Here is a 17,806-nt window from a genome sequence, read left to right as displayed (position 1 = left end):
AACGTTTTGTATGAATGTCTGAATTAATTTTTTTGTGCAGTTTTGATTAATTGAATAAGGAAAATGTTCATTGTGCCTCGGTAACATGCTGTCAACTCATTTCCATCTTTTGTTGAATCTCCTCCCTTTGCTTTCAATCCCCTTTCAAGGCCAGATTTTACTTTCCAAGTAACATGATTGTAACAAACACTCCCTGTTAGTTATGCTTAGGTACAACTTCAGGGGCGAGATCAGATATGCTGAAAATCTTGTTGGATTATTTGAATTTTAAATAATTTGAGTTTATCACATTTTATTTATATTGGAAGTATTATAGAAAATAGAGAAATGGATCATATGAGGAAGATTTTTTTGAAAAAGTTTTGCTACAAATATTGCAATTGTTATGTATAAACAAGGAAAAAATAGTTTCATCAATAATTATGGGAGACATCCTGAAATTATGCATGTAGGGTCATAAGGTCATAAGTGATATGAGCAGAATTAGGCCATTCGGCCCATCAACTCATCGGCCCATCTACTCCGCCATTCAATCATGGCTGATCTATCTCTCCCTCCTAACCCCATTCTCCTGCCTTCTCCCCATAACCTCTGACACCTGTACTAATCAAGAATCTATCCATCTCTGCCTTAAAAATATCCACTGACTTGGCCTCCACAGCCTTCTGTGGCAAATAATTCCACAGATTCACCACCCTCTGACTAAATAAATTTCCCCTCATCTCATTCCAAAAAGAACGTCATTTAATTCTGAGGATATGACCTCTAGTCCTAGACTCTCCCACTAGTGGAAACATCCTCTCCACATCCACTCTATCCAAGCCTTTCACTATTCCGTATGTTTCAATGAGGTCCCTCCTCATTCTTCTAAACTCCAGCGAGTACAGGCCCAGTGCTGACAAACGCTCATCATAGGTTAACCCACTCATTCCTGGGAGCATTTTTGTAAACCTCCTCTCAACCTTCTCCAGAGCCAGCACATCCTTCCTCAGATATGGGGCCCAAAATTGCTCACAATATTCCAAATGGGGCCTGACCAGTGCCTTATGGAGCCTCAGCATTACATCCCTGTTTTTGTATACAAGCCCTCTTGAAATAAATGCGAGAAAATATATTTTCTTTGATGATTATTATTTGATTACAAAAGCAAAGTGTGAATATCTCAAAATGTCTCAAAACTAATTTCTTATCAGCAAAATCTGCCAATATTTTCAAAATAACAACATGCCTTTAGTTAATGGACAAAGTGAGTCAGTGCAATTTTCAGGTGAGAAATTCATAATTGACATTGCATTGAAAATATTCCTTCTGAAGACTCCATAGGACACCTTTACCCCAAAGCATGGAACACAATGTTCTGCAGCTTCTTATTGATTCTGAATTCCATTGGGTTTCCATGACTTGGAGCAGTAAAAAACAAATGAGCTTTGGGAGTACACTCTGGCCAAAATGTGACTGATTATGTCAAGTGTGCAATGTGAACAGGGACACCAGCAATTTATTATCAGTGAAAATTGCTTTGTTATATGCAAGTTATAGACAATAATGGACAATAGACAATAGGTGCATGAGTAGGCCATTCAGCCCTTCGAGCCAGCACCGCCATTCAATGTGATCATGGCCGATCATTCTCAATCAGTACCCCGTTCCTGCCTTCTCCCCATACCCCCTGACCCCGCTATCTTTAAGAGCTCTATCTAGCTCTCTCCTGAAAGCATCCAGAGAATTGGCCTCCACTGCCTTCTGAGGCAGATAATTCCAGGCAGAATGAGGCAGAAGTTGCTGCATAGTTACGTTGCAGATTTACAGAGAAGTATCCAATTCGAATTAAAGTGTCACACTAGTGGAAATCTACAGTGCAGGATGACATCCTTAATGAGGCAGGCCCGATGGGTTCTGTACTTGACATACATTTATTTAGTCCTGTGTCAATTGTACTTTAATACTGGCCTACAAGATCTCCCTGTTGCCAAACACTTTAACTGCCCTTCCTGTTCCCATACTGGCCTCTCTGTCCTGGGTCTTCTCCACTGTCAGAGTGAGGGTAATCGCGAATTGGAGGAACAGCACCTCGTATTTCACTTGGACAACGTGTAACCCAGCGGAATGAATATTGATTTCTCCAACTTTAAGTAACCCTTGCATCCTCTCTCTCTCCACCCCTCTCCTACCCTAGTTGCCGCACGAGTTTTACTGTCATCCTGTTGAGTTCCACTGTCTGTCGTGGACTCGTAATCACCTATTGCACAACCAACAATGGGCTCCACTTTTCTTTGGTTATTGTTACTTTCTGCATATCTTCCATTCATTTATCCTAAGTACCGTCTTCATCTCTCATTCCCCTTTCCCCTGACTCTTAGTCTGAAGCAGGATCTCGATCTGAAACGTCACCCTTCCTTTTCTCCAGAGATGATGTCTGACCTGCTGAGTTACTCCAGCCTTTTGTGTCTGTCTACCATTAAATCTTTTTTGGCCATGTCTCTAAATGTTAAAAAGTAGTTTTTCAAAAAAAACTGCTCTGCTGAATGCAAGTTTATAAGTTAATGTTTACCTGCGGATTTCAGAAGCTCAGGTCATAGAGTCATACAGTCATAGAGGAAACAGGCCCTTCGACCCAACTTGCCCATGCCAACCAAGATGCCCCACCTACACTAGTCCCACATGCTCGCGTTTGGCCATAACCCGCTAAAGCTCTCCTAGATGTGTACCTATCTAAATATCTGTTAAATGTCATTATAGTACCTGCCGCAACCACCTCTTCTGACAGTACGTTCCATATACCCACCTCCCTCTGTGTAAAAACGTTGCCCCTCAGGTTCCTATTAAATCATTTCCCCTCAACTTAAATATTTATCCTTCTTGATTCCCCTAGTCTGGGTAAATGACTCTGTGCATTTATTCTATCTATTTCTCTGATGATCATATACAGCTCTATAATATCACCACTCAACTCCCTGTGCTCCAAGGATAAAGTTCTAGCCTGCTCATCCTCTACCCAGGCCCCTACCCAGATCATTTACAAGAATGATCCCAGGAATGAGTAGGTTCAACCTATGATGAGCGTTTGTCGGCACTGGGCCTGTATTCGCTGGAATTTAGAAGAATGACGGGGGACCTCATTGAAAGGTACAGAATAGTGAAAGGCCTGGATAGAGTGGATGTGGAGAGGATGTTTCCACTAGTGGGAGAGTCTAGGACTAGAGGTCGTAGCCACCGAATTAAAGGACGTTCTTTTAGGAAGATGAGGAGAAATTTTATTACTCAGAGAGTGGTGAATCTGTGGAATTATTTGCCACAGAAGGCTGTGGAGGCCATGTCATTGGATATTTTTAAGGCAGAGATGGATAGATTCTTGATTAGTACGGGTGTCAGAGGTTATGGAGAGAAGGCAGGAGAATGGGGTTGGGTGGGAGAGATAGATCAGCCATGATTGAATGGTGAAGTAGGCCTGATGGGCCGAATGGCCTAATTCTACTCCTATCACTTATGACGTTATGACCCTGCCTGGGCCCTGCCATTCTCTGTGAGGGTCGTGCCCTGGTTTAATTTCCCAAAATGCAGCACTTCGCACTTGTCTGCATTAAACTCCATTAACCATTCCGCATCACACTTGCCCAACTAATTAAGATTCAGCTGTAATTTTTGATAACGATCATCGCTATCTACAATATCGCCCATTTCAGTGTCATCTGCAAACTTACTAATCAGGCCTTCTACATTCTCATCCAAATCACTGAAATAAATCACAAACAGCAATGGGCCCAGCACAGATCCTTGAGGCACGTCACCAGTCACAGGCCTCCTGTCTGTTAAACAACCTTCCACATCACCCTCTGCTTCCTTCCATGGAACCAATTGCCTATCCACTTGGCTAGCTCCTGGGATTGCATGTGATCTCACCTGCCAGAGCAGCCTACCATGCAGAACCTTATCAAAAGCCTTGCTGAACTCCATGTAGACAATACCTAAGGCTTTGCCTTCATAAACTCAATCAGATTAATGAGACATGATCTTCCATGTACAAAACCATGTAGACTATCCCTAATCGACCTCTGTCTATCCAAATTCATATTTATGGGAGAGGGGAAATTAGATTTATTCTGTAAACCATTTTGCATGGGAGGTCTGGAGTGGCTTGTGCCAGTGGTACACAATGTCTGTACATGATGTGCAATATGTGCCTGGAAACAGCACAGGCCATGATTCTTGATGGTGGGCAGAACTAAGATGAACTTATAAGATCATAAGTGATAGGAACCCAATTAGGCCATTCGGCCCATCAAGTCTCTTCCGCCATTCAATCATGGCTGACCTATCTCTCCCTCCTAACCCCATTCTCCTGCCTTCTCCCCATCACCTCTGACACCCATACCAATCAAGAAGATATCCTACTTCACATGCCCTACAAGAACTTACATACCCTACAAGAACTGGGCGGCACAGTGGCGCAGCGGTAGAGTTGCTGCCTTACAGCGAATGCAGCGCCGGAGACTCAGGTTCGATCCTGACTACGGGCGCCGTCTGTACGGAGTTTGTACGTTCTCCCCGTGACCTGCGTGGGCTTTCTCCGAGATCTTCGGTTTCCTCCCACACTCCAAAGACGTACAGGTATGTAGGTTAATTGGCCGGGCAAATGTAAAAATTGTCCCTAGTGTGCGTAGGATAGTGTTAATGTGCGGGGATCGCTGGGCGGCGCGGACCCGGTGGGCCGAAGGGCCTGTTTCCACGCTGTATCTCTAAATCTAAAAATAAATAAATCTAAACATACACAACCCCCTGCCAATATGAGGAGCCCTCTCGGTTGAAGTTAGATAGAGTTCTAGGGGCTAGTGGAATCAAGGGGTATGGGGAGAAGGACTTTCACAACCCCTCTTAGATTCAACTAATGCTTATTTATCTACATTAATGCAAGAGTTTAGTAAAGTTTAGGAGTATGGCGTGGAAACGAGCCCACTGAGTCCATGACACGCTGGTCAACCTGAGGAGCACCTTCAGCAACAGACTGGTCCCACCAAGATGCAGCACAGAACGCCACAGGAGATCCTTCTTCCCTGTGGCTATCAATCTGTACAACTCCTCCCCCTTCTGTCATGACTCATTTTCTCCCCCCCCCCCGCATCCCCCCCCCCGCATCCCCCCCCCCCCAATCTTTGTTCCAGAAGCAGGGGTCACAGCTTAAGGATAAGGGGGAAGTCTTTTAGGTGAGTAAGATGAGAAAACATTTTTTCACACAGAGTGGTGAGTCTGTGGAATTCTCTGCCACAGAAGGTAGTTGAGGCCAGTTCATTGGCTATATTTAAGAGGGAGTTAGATGTGGCCCTTGTGGCTAAAGGGATCAGGGGGTATGGAGAGAAGGCAGGTACAGGTTACTGAGCTGGATGATCAGCCATGATCATATTGAATGGCGGTGCTGGCTCAAAGGGCTGAATGGCCTCCTCCTGCACCTATTTTCTATGTTTTTTTTGTATAATTAGTGACATTCCAGTCAAATAGTTTTAAACACTTACAAATTCATTGTCAGACCACTGCTCGCCATCTGGGCCTTCAGCTCCTTCTAATTAGTAGAATAAGAAAAGATATTTTCAGTAACCAAAATTAATGTTGTTATTCCTTCCTCTGGAATGACATGAAGCAAAACAAATCATTGGTCGGGTGGAAGGGCTGCAATTTAGATTCTGGAGAACCAAGTTTAATCTTTTGACAGACGCAAAATGCTGGAGTAACTCACATGTATGGAAGATTTGGATGATCTGGATGGATCTGGTTACTGAGCTGGATGATCAGCCATGATCATATTGAATGGCGGTGCAGGCTCGAAGGGCCAAATGGCCTACTCCTGCACCTATTTTCTATGTTTCTATGTTTCTATGTTTCGGGTCAAGACCCTTCTTCAGACTGAGAGAGTATGGACCCGAAACGTCACCCTTTCCTTCCCTCCAGAGATGCTGCCTGTCCTGCTGAGTTAACCCAGCATTTTGTATCTATCTTCTGTGTAAACCAGCATCTGCAGTTCCTTCCTACGCAAGTTTAATCTATTGTTCGCTGATGGTCCATTGAGAAATGGAAAACCTCTGGTCAAAAATTTACATTTTTCAGCAACAATTGTAAACAAAGCCAATGGGAGAGTGAGCCTTTCACTGTAATAAGTGAGTAAGATCTGATTTAACTGATAATGCATGTTGTTTCCTGGAAATTCCAACGTGGCTGGCATGCGGCAAGGTTTCCATACATGTATTACAAGCACGGGGCATAGAATCAGGGATCTTTTCAACAATCCGCTGGAGGACTCTGTGGGTCGGGAAGAAATTGTTACGCCTTGGGTTGAAAGCAATTGTCACGTGTACCAATTGTGATATGCGAATTAACACCAGCAGGACACCTTTGATACAGTTTCAACCCAAAATGTCAACAATTGCGTTCTCCCCACAGATGCTGCCTGACCTGCTGAGTTCCTCCAGCAGATTGGTTTGTTGTTCCAGATTCCAATATCTGCAGTATTTTGCGTCTTCAAGATTAGTTTTTAGATGCATACAGAGACAAGACTTCTCCCATTTCATAACAATGCAGTTTAAAATCTTACACTTATCTCCTATAAGTTTCTAACAAAACCTAGCATGTTTAGAAAATACAGGTTTAAGCTGCAGTTCTCGAGTGAACTTGTAGGTGGTTTGAAATGAAAAACCTGATTTAACATTGAGCTTTGTTCACAATCAACTCATCAAAATGTGATATCTATTGTGAATCTGTGGTAATTTTTTCCAACGTGATTGAAGGCAGGGGCATTGGTTGTTATGTTGTGCATGTGTGCGTTTGTCAGCTCCTGCCAAGCACTAGTTGCAATGAAAATCACTTACATTTTAATGTGTTTCACTCAAAAATAAATAGGGCTTTGTATGTTCAATCATGATATCATTTTTCAAAATTCATAAATCTTAGTCTTATCATTCCCAGATGTGAACGCTGTGATAAATATTCATGCTGCTGTTTTTGCCATGATCAAGGACTTCACTCCTGAAAGTTTTTGAATTAACTAAGCAAAACTAAAGCAGCTAATCCTCTTCAAATTTCTCTGACTGTTCTGCAGGTTTTTTTCCTCGGAGTCAAGTAAGAAAACACATCCTATTCACTTTTAAATTTATAAATTTGGACGCAGCCCAGACCATCACACAAACCAACCTCCTTTCGACTGTCTCCATTTATACCTCACGCTGCCTCGGCAAGGCCAGCAGCATAATCAAGGACGAGTCGCACCCTGGCCACTCCCTCGTCTCCCCTCTCCCATCAGGCAAAAGGTATAGGAGTGTGAAAACACACACCTCCAGATTCAGGGACAGTTTCTTCCCAGCTGTTCTCAGGCATCTGAATCATCCTACCACAACCAGAGAGCAGTGCTGAACTACTATCCATCTCATTGGTGACTATCCTTCATCGACTTTGCTGGCTTCACCTTGCACTAAATGTTATTCCCTTATGTATCTGTACATTGTAAATGGATCGATTGTAACCATGTATTGTCTTTCTGCTGACTGGTTAGCACACAACAAAAGCTTTTCACTGTACCTCGGCACATGTGACAAAAAACTAAACCAAAACAGAAACTGAAACTGATCACATTTATTGTAGACAACTTTACCTGAGTAGTCTCTATGAGGAACAGTAGGTGGTGATGGTTTTGTGATTCTGCAGCCATGAAGAGAAAAATAGATGAAATAATCATCAGGCACATAAGTTACCCATGTTAAATTTCAAATTGTTAGTATTTTCAGTACAACATACGCTAGGCCTTAGTCAGCTGTAAAAGCAATTCCAAATTAGTCCGTGCATGCCAGAAGCATGACAGTGTTTGGATCACTGTCAGAGGTCATGTGAGTGAAGTTAGCTCTTCGAATAGCATTTGGTGAGCAAACAAAATGGGCCATTGATGTTACACACATATCCTTACAAATCTCTGACCTGACCTTCAAGAGAATATGATGTGGGTTCCAATGCCAGTTATAGGACTGTGAGCAGTCATCCTTTCCTTTCCCAATTGATTTGTTGGTTCACCCTGAGGACCATTACTGTCACTACCGGGAAGATTCAGCGATTACATGAACATTCTCCTGCAGTCAATGCAGTATCAGCTGAAACTGAAGCCAAGAGTCAGGTAATATAAATGGGGAAAAGGAATACTGAGATATTAATAGCTCCCATTTGTCGGAATGGGAGCTAAACTACCGAGACCGCTGCTTCACTTAGCCACTAAAATGAATTTAGTCAGTTCATTTGAGGAATTGGTTCAAATAGGCAGAGCATGCTATGAAAGTGGTCCAACATTGCATTAAGATTGGCTTCGCATCATAGGATCCTGCTTTTCCAGCAGTGTGATTTGGTTGGAGGCTTTTTAGATTTTTTTTAGATTTAGAGATACAACGCGGAAACAGGCCCTTCGGCCCACCGAGTCCGCGCCGCCCAGCGATCCCCGCATATTAACACTCCTACACACACTAGGGACAATTTTTAGAAAATATTTATCCAGTCAATTAACCTACATTGCTGTACGTCTTTGGGTTATAGGTCATCTTATTGAATGTCCTGGTACATCAGAACAGCAGATTTTGCAAAGCACCAAAGCAAGTGTGGTCATGGATACTGATGTTGGAAAATGAGGCCGTTAATTTGTTGTGAAATACTTCTTCAATTAAACCATTTAATTACTGTTAGGATAAAGATAAATGTTTGTCTGAACATTGGGAGGGCGTTTCTGTTTGTTTGAATTCTGCACCAAGTTACTTTCTATCCGCCTGGGAGGTCAGATTGGGCCTTGGTTTAATGTGGCACGACACTGCCAGCACCTGCAACTCCACAAAGTAGTGCCGTCTGAGGTAAAGTGCTGTTCTCTGGTGGAACAAGATCTCAATCCCAAGGTAGGATCGCTAGCACCTGAGCCAACACTAATACAAATTTGTCATTTTTTTTAGATTTTAGAAATGCAGCGTGGAAACAGGCCCTTTGGCCCACCGAGTCCATGCCAACCAGCCATCCCTGCACACTAACACTATCCTACACACACTAGGGACAATTTACAATTTTACCAAGCCAATTAGCCTACAAACCAGTACGTCTTTGGAGTGTGGGAAGAAACCGGAGCACCCGGAGAAAACCCACGTGGGTCTCGTGGATAACATACAAACTCCGTGCAGACAGCACCCATGGTCACGATCGAACCCGGGTCTCTGGCGCTGTAAAGCAGCAACTCTACCGCTGTGCCACCATGCTGTAATCTGCAAATAAATCTCACCAGTCTCACAAGTGACAACTTGTTTTTTTTCAAGAATACCAGTGAATAATTAATCTTAGTATTTTTACCTATGGTGCAAATGACTTGGCTCTTGTCATGCTATTATGCTTATGCAATTATGCCTAAGCTTTAAGCATAATTCTTTTGCAATTTATATGGCATTGATCAATAAAGATCAGAAACATAGGTAACATGTGCCCAAAATTAATGAAGTGTCTTTTCTAACCAAAGTGTTCTTGTTCTGGAAACTCATTGTAATAGATTAAATAAACCTGCCTAATTTTAAAAGAGGTCACAAACCATTGAATTGGAACAGAGAGTCTCTACAGTATTGCATGTAACAGAATCCCACCCATTTTTGGCATGACAGAAATGCAGTTATCAATGCTTGGTAAATATTTAGCTGCTGCATTCACTGTGAATATGACAGAACTGTTAGTTTCTCCACGCTAAGCTTTACTGATTGTACAAAGGAATGATCACTTAACTTGAAAGAGGCAAAGAAATTTAGGCTCTTTAAATCATAGAGGATTTCGTTAAATCCACCAAAACACTTTGATGATAATTTCTTGGAAAATAGGCAGAACGATTTTTATTTTTACAATGCATGCGGGCTCACAAAATCAGCATCTTATTGAATTCCTAAGTGTATGTCCAAATGTACCATATTTCCTTGAGTAGCAGCTGCTTTCAATGTACCCTGTTCAGAGATAATGCTCTTTACATATTTGGGGTGCTTTTTGTTTAACTACATTATTTACTCTTTTAAGATTTACAGGTTATTAATGGTATTTTATCATTCAATAACATTATCACCATTATATACATTAAAAGGACTATATAAAATTTCGAGAGGCAGTGTGTACAATTAGAAGAGGCATAGATAGGGTAGATAGTTAGAACCTTTATTACTGGGTAGAGATTTGTAACACTGGAGGGCCTCACTATAAGGCAAGAGGAGGAAAGTTTAACGGAGACGTGTGGGGCATTTTTGTCACATGGAGAGTGGTGGGTGTCTGGAATGTGCTGTCAGGGGTGGTGGTGAAAGCAGCTACGATTGAGACATTCAAGAGGCTTTTAGACAGGCACGTGGAAGTGCAGGAAATAGAGGGATATGGATCATGTGCAGACAGGTGAGATCAGTCTAACTTGGCATCATGTTCAGCACAAGCATTGTGGGCCGAAGGGCCTGTTCCAGTGCTGTACTGTTGTCTGTCCTATGAATGTATAGGAAGAGTTGTACCTTGAGCTTTGTGTTTGCCATGCAACTATAGAGCTTTGATTCAATAGACGTCTGTACACCAACCCATGCGGAACGATCAGTTATGGCTTTATTCCTGGAATAGAAACTATGTACCAGCAAAGTACATCGATATCAAAGTTTAAAATATTTGAAAATATCACTTCCCCATCCTGTAAAAATGCACCTGTTGTTCACTGATGAGGAAGTAGCAACAAACAACACCATCATAAATATACCTTTGCTACTGGCTGTGCCAACTTTTTACGGTAAAATAGCAGGAACCAATCTTAATGAACGAGAAAAATATTTTAAAAATTTGCAGTCTACCTAACAGTAAAAGTTAACCCTAAATGTGCTTTTAAATTGAAGGTTGTGAATGTTGTATAGCTTTGAGCCTTCTTATTAGCAACAGTATATTTTAACGGGAATGCAATGAAAACAATACTCAAGGAAATATGATATATTTAGGCAGAGGCACATTAACGAAGTCTTTTGATTCACTTCCAAATTGATACTTTTTGTCGTTGAGCATGAAAGGGTTTGAGAAATAAGCCTCATAATACCTCTCTGCCGTGATCATTCCATTTTCTACAGCATGTATTAGTACCAGTAAAGTTAAAAACAAATACGTGGACTAAATGCCCGCTTGTTAGAAACACAGCGTTAAAAACGTTCTTGGTTACTTCAACGCACGAATCCTGCAGCACACTGAAAACAAACAGAAATAAGCAAGCTTTCTGTGTTCATTCATACCGATCCCAAGTATTTCTCCCAGTTTGACGCATGGCGGCCACTTGCACATTTTGGAACCTATGAGTTGGAGGAAAGGCTCACAGCTTAACAAACGTGGGTTTTATTAGCACAATCCCAAAACATGATTGTTTTCGAGGAATACATTTTACTTTTAGATTAGAGATTCAGCGCGGAAACAGGCCCTTCGGCCCACCAGGTCCGTGCCGACCAGCGATCCCCACACACTAACACTATCCTACACCCACCAGGGCCATTTTTTAAAACATTTACCTTGCCAATTAACCTACAGACCTGCACGTCTTTGGAGTGTGGGAGGAAACCGAAGATCTCGGAGAAAACCCACGCAGGTCACGGGGAGAACGTACAAACTCCGTACAGACAGCACCCGTAGTCGGGATCGAACCCGATTCTCCAACGCTGCATTGGCTGGAAGGCAGCAACTCTACCGCTGAGCCACTGTGACCGTCCGGGACAAATCAGGAAGCAGCTTTGTTATGTTTGGGGAAGATTAAATGGCCATTAAATAACCCCGTCTCATCAATCACTTTGCCAACTTTTCAACAGGAAAAGGAAATAAGTTGTAAAGAAACATTTTAAAAAAAATGTACAAGTTTTAAATGAGCTAGATTATAACAAAACTATTTGTTTTAGTGAATGATACATGAGATACAAAAAGGAGTCATAAGATTGAAACCTAGAAAGACGAAGAGAACATTTCAATTTTTCAAATGACCACCATAGATGATCATCAGAACTAGATTCCAGAAACAAAAATAGATACATTTGGTGAAAGAGGATATTAAATGGATCAAATAATGACTGACTTAGTTATATTGATTTTTTGAATGATAGTTATTGTTTTAAATTTCAAGTATCATTGATAACAACGAGCATTTCTATCACGGCCACTCGCACCTGTCCAGAGCCATTCCACAGGATGCAGATTTAGCGTTCCAGTTTCTAAAAATACTGCAACTCCTTAATTTGCAATGAATCTGTGCCATGAATAATGACCCCGAAATGTCAGTGAGTAATCAATTAGTGGTTCGCAAGTAAATGCAACACTCAGATTCCCCTTAGAACAAAGCGAAGCAGCTTTAATTTTCTTGCTTCTTATCCTTCCTGTAATGTGGACATGTCGATGCGGGGAATGATAGGCTGGATACCCCATGATTGACTTGTACTATCAAGACCCACCCACATGAATAATTTGTTTGGCCGAGGTTCCTTAGAGCAAAACAGCAGGCAAACAGATGGAGGTGGTGTTCATCAATTATTGCAGAAAAATTCCCGGGAATATTCAGTTACAATGCCAGTGGGTCTGGTGAAGGGAAGGGTTACGTGAAGGCCTTAACAATAACTGTAATCCATGAACACAATGGTGTTTGGATCTAACATATTCCCAAACCAGGCAAGACTTGAAATGAATAAATCAGCGGAAGAGAGGAAAATAACCTCTATAGTCGGACTTAAAAAAGGGATCCATATGCCATTGCAACAACAATAAGGCCATTTTTGCCGTCAAAAGGAAATCCACTTCTAATATGGGTTTCCATGAAACTAAACATTGCAAAAAATGTAGCTGATATACAATACTGCATAAACACATGTTAAAAGTTTACATATATAATGCATAATTTTATTTTAGGATACTGACTATAAAATCATGTGCATTCTAAATCAGAAAAAAAGTATGTCAGAATAATTTGTCCCGAATGTGTGAAAAGGGCATTTGGGAGGAATAATTAGACAATAGAAGGAAGATTAAAACATAATCGTTGGGCCCAAACCGTTGGGCCCAAACCTCTCCTGCATTGGTGCAGCACCCTCTCCTCCCCTCCCCTCTCCCCTCTCCCCTCTCCCCTCCCCCTCTCTCCCCTCCTCCTCCTCCTCCCTCCCTCCCCCCTCCCTCCCAAGGAGATAGATTTAAACTTTAAAATGTGAATACATTTTAAAATATAACACCAATTTCAATGAAACCTTCCATTAGCACCAAAGGGACAACGGTAAGGTGGGCCTAAACTTGTCGCGTACCAGTAGTATATGAAAATAACTGCAGATGCTGGTACAAATCGATTTATTCACAAAATGCTGGAGTAACTCAGCAGGTCAGGCAGCATCTCGGGAGAGAAGGAATGGGTGACGTTTCGGGTCGAGACCCTTCTTCAGACTGATGTCGGGGGTGGGACAAAGGAACCATTTGGCTGTATTTCAGGAACAAACAAACAAACTAGAGTTTTAGTCTATGGATGGTATCCAGAGTCGAAAGAGGGATAAGGAAGCAGAGAAATAAGGAAGATTCATAGTCGTAGGGCTCACAAGGGTAGTAGGGTCTAGGCAGCTGAAGACATGGTCAGCCAAGGAAACTGGATTTGTTCCAAAGGCCAAGTAGGGAGAAACCATCTTCCAGCAAAACAATTATAAGCTAATAGCAGATATTCAACATCATTTTATTTGTTACATTTGCTTTCATGATCGGAAAGTTCAAATCTTCATTTATTTGGAAGTTAAAAAAGCTATGAATCTTGAGGTTAAATATACTCAGAGTAACCAAGAATGCTTAGGCCTGGAGTATTGCGTACAGTTTTGGTCTCCTAATCTGAGGAAATACATTCTTGCCATAGAGGGAGTACAGAGAAGGTTCACCAGATTGATTCCTGGGATGGCAGGACTTTCATATGAAGAAAGACTGGATAGACTAGGCTTGTACTCGCTGGAATTTAGAAGATTGAGGGGGGATCTTATAGAAACTTACAAAATTCTTAAGGGATTGGACAGGCTAGATGCAGGAAGATTGTTCCCGATGTTGGGGAAGTCCAGAACAAGGGGTCACGGTTTAAGGATAAGGGGGAAGTCTTTTAGGACCGAGATGAGAAAGTTTTTTTTCAGAGTGGTGAATCTGTGGAATTCTCTGCCACAGAGGGTAGTTGAGGCCAGTTCATTGGCTATATTTAAGAGGGAGTTAGATGTGGCCCTTGTGGCTAAAGGGATCAGGAGGTATGGAGAGAAGGCAGGTACGGGATACTGAGTTGGATGATCAGCCATGATCATATTGAATGGCGGTGCAGGCTCGAAGGGCCGAATGGCCTACTCCTGCACCTAATTTCTATGTTTCTATGTTTCACCTAGAAGGAAGGAGTGAAATAAGAAAGGCTGTGCAGCACGGTTTGTTCAGGGAAATGAGGCGTTCAGATATCGCAGTTAATTCATAACCTTCATAACATTAGCAGCAATACACGAAAGGTAGGTTTCTGAATTATAGAGTTACTTAGAACAAAACATAAACTTACTTTTTAATCTTCCTGATAATCCCACCATCATTCTTTTTAATGTCCTGTACTATTTTTTGTATTTGCCTGTGAAAAGGAAATGACAAGAAATACTTGTTAGTCCAAACATCTTTCTCTGGTCACAGAAAGGTACAATGCAGAGCATGATCATTTAATCTTAAATAAGCACACTAATATTAATGCAGAGGTACTTCAGTGAAGGAAAAAAGTGCTCTCCAAAGGAACTGGAACCGATGATTCTGGTCAGGATAATAATAACCCATACCACTTGACAGGACTTCAAATTAATTGGGATATGACCTAATTTTGTCTAAGGAACGAGCACAATTATAATCAAAATGAGTATTAAAAGGGAGGCATAAAGTGATCCAAGCTTCCTGTTGCTCAGAAATATGATACAATACCACTTTATTTATCCCAGAGCGAAATTGGTCTGTCACCAGTCAAAAGATACTGTTACAAGGCATTGAAAGTGTCACGTGCTTTAAAGTAATAATGAAATTTAAATGGCCAGTTATTGCACAACACTTATAGAAACATAGAAACATAGAAAATAGGTGCAGGAGTAGGCCATTCGGCCCTTCGAGCCTGCACCGCCATTCAATATGATCATGGCTGATCATCCAACTCAGTATCCCATACCTGCCTTCTCCCCATACCCCCTGATCCCTTTAGCCACAAGGGCCACATCTAACTCCCTCTTAAATATAGCCAATGAACTGGCCTCAACTAGACTTCTGTGGCAGAGAATTCCACAGACTCACCACTCTCTGTGTGAAAAAAAACGTTCTCATCTCGGTCCTAAAAGACTTCCCCCTTATCCTTAAACTGTGACCCCTTGTTCTGGACTTCCCCAACATCGGGAACAATCTTCCTGCATCTAGCCTGTCCAACATGTGCAATATGTAATAATGCACTAACATGAAATTAACTTATCAAGTGGAAAATCCAGGATGAAGGATGTGCAAAGATGGGGAGTCAGTTTATCCCACGACAGAAATGGGAGTAGTACAGATTGATAGCCACAGGGAAAAAGGATCTCCTGTGGCGTTCCATGCTGCATCTTGGTGGAACCAGTCTGTTGCTGCTGGTGCTCCTCAGGTTGACCAGCGTGTCATGGGGGGGGGGGGTGAGCTGTATTGTCCAAGATGCTCTGCAGTTTGAGGAGCATCCTTCTTTCTGAGCCCACCTCCCGTGAATCCAACTCCTCTTCCAGGATGGACCCAGCCTTCCTGATGGGCTTATTGATCCATTAGGTGTCCGCGGCCTTCGCCCTGCTGCCCCGGCACACGACAGCGAAGAAGATGGCACAGGCAAACACCAGCTGGCATTTTTTAGAAACGGTGGATGCGGTGAGAAAATAGATCTGCACTCTTTTGTCATGTTCTCCATGACACGTCAGGAGAATGGGAACTTGGTTGGAGTGTCAGAAGCCAGGGCTGAAAATTAAATTGTAATTTGGATACAGTGATTTTTGCCGGAATGAATAAAAAAAAGGGCAAGGATAAATTAGCTGAGTTTTGAAACAGTCTTTTTTGGGAAAAAGAAAATAGAATGTAAATTTATGTACTAAATTATTACCTCCTACAACCTGAATTTTTCTATGAAAAATTATAAAGGGAACCAAGTGAAAAAGCAATCCTCATTAAGATGATAAATTATCCACAAAGAAAGAAGCCTTTGTTAACAGAATCAGCCCAGAAAATAATATGGAAATAAAACCAAGACAAGAAATGTGTGCCTCCTGTTGTCAGGTATAGAAGAGAAGGGTTAGAGTTTGTAATGGTGTTTTTCACAACATGGGCACATTTTAGTTACTCCCTTTGAGAACAATCCCAATATCTTTCCCACTTCAGCACAATTTCAATGTCCTGGCCTCACCTATTCAATTTGTAAGCAATTCTACCAGTCTGTAATCGTCAATGTAATAAAATGGCTGCTGAAGTGTTTTCTAGATTTGTAAATCACAACTCTTGTACTTGCAGTCACATCCTGCCCATCACATGTTGACTGTCAGCTGTTTGAATTGACATCAATGTTTTCACTCACCAGTTAATCCGTCAATATTTCTGTAGAAAATATGAATCTTTGTCAGTGAAATTGAAAACTGTCAGTGGCTACTTGTTAAATTACTTAGATGGTCGGGTGCAAGTCTGATTCAATCAGTCGGACAGATATTACTTTCTCCAATTGTTAGTTGACCACAACTTGTGGCTGGAATGTATTCAGATTGGAGTGCATTGTAGTGTGACAGATAATAAAAGACAAATCAGCAAAGCTTCGTTGCCTCATCTTCTGAGCTGATTCTCGAACGAGGTTGACACTAGGCATGACCTGTAATATACTGGAGGAGTCAGTAGGTCAATTCTAATCCTGAAATTCTTTGTCAACATACAGTTGATAATGTCTCAACTAAATGTCAATGGAGACAGAAGGAACTGCAGATGCTGGGGTTTATAAAAAGAGACACAAGTGCTGGAGTAAGATGGGTAAGGCAGCATCTGTGGAGAACATGAATAGGTTTCTGGTCAGGACCCTTCTTCAGATCAACTGACTGTCAAGTTTCCTTCTGGAGTAACTCAGCGGAACAGGCTGCATCTCCGGAGAGAAGGAATGGAAGACCCTTCTTCAGACTTGTGTTTTCTAGATTTGTCAATCACAACTCTCGACCCATTCTCGGCCCAAGAAGGGTTTTCTCTCCAGAGATGCTGCCTGTCCCACTGAGTTACTCCAGCATTTTGTGTCCATCTTTGGTGTAAACCAGCATCTGCAGTTCCTTCCTACACAAGATTCCTTCTGGGTTCGCCATTGGTCAGGTAGATTATGGTCTAGGTGACAGTTCTAAGACAATCTGGCTCTGTAGTGCTGGTTCCATATCACCAAGATCTTTAGGATGGGTTGCCAATGGCTTGATTGTCAATGAATGTGAGGAGATGGATTTTGTGTGTGGAGGGACACTGGTGATGCTGGAATCTTGTTACGGGGTAACTCAGTGGGTCAGGCATGGATAAACAAACTCCAGTCTCAAAAAGGTCCCAACCCAAAATGTTGCCTGTTCATGTTATCCAGAGATGCTGCCTGACCCGCTCAGTTACTCCAGGCTAAGTGTCCAATGTTGGTGTGTGTGTTATTGAGGGGTATTTGTGGAAGCCCTTAAATGATGGTATGTGAGCAGCTTATTTTATCTACCAGTGTGCAGCTCTTCATTGTCAACTATTGAACTGTTCAGCTTAGGGTTGC

General features: G+C 41.9%; 1 protein-coding gene across 5 annotated transcripts in view; it reads right to left on the bottom strand.

Annotated features, from left to right (window-relative positions):
- blnk (B cell linker) overlaps positions 1-17,806 on the bottom strand; it is a 220,857-nt gene that overhangs the window by 69,933 nt on the left and 133,118 nt on the right. For 3 of the 5 annotated variants that reach the window (XM_078412878.1, XM_078412880.1, XM_078412879.1), the window contains 4 exons: positions 14,567-14,632; positions 11,277-11,333; positions 7,634-7,680; positions 5,508-5,554 (listed from right to left, as the gene is read on the bottom strand). In XM_078412878.1, the coding sequence (XP_078269004.1) occupies positions 5,508-5,554; positions 7,634-7,680; positions 11,277-11,333; positions 14,567-14,632 (217 nt within the window). The remainder of the gene's footprint in view (positions 1-5,507; positions 5,555-7,633; positions 7,681-11,276; positions 11,334-14,566; positions 14,633-17,806) is intronic. The other 2 variants (XM_078412882.1, XM_078412881.1) reach the window with 1 other exon arrangement.

The sequence above is a fragment of the Rhinoraja longicauda genome, chromosome 16 (genome assembly GCF_053455715.1).
Source record: "Rhinoraja longicauda isolate Sanriku21f chromosome 16, sRhiLon1.1, whole genome shotgun sequence".
NCBI classification, from domain to species: domain Eukaryota; kingdom Metazoa; phylum Chordata; class Chondrichthyes; order Rajiformes; family Arhynchobatidae; genus Rhinoraja; species Rhinoraja longicauda.
The sequence above is the reverse complement of the archived record's forward strand: the minus strand, read 5'-3'. Positions and strand labels throughout refer to the sequence as shown.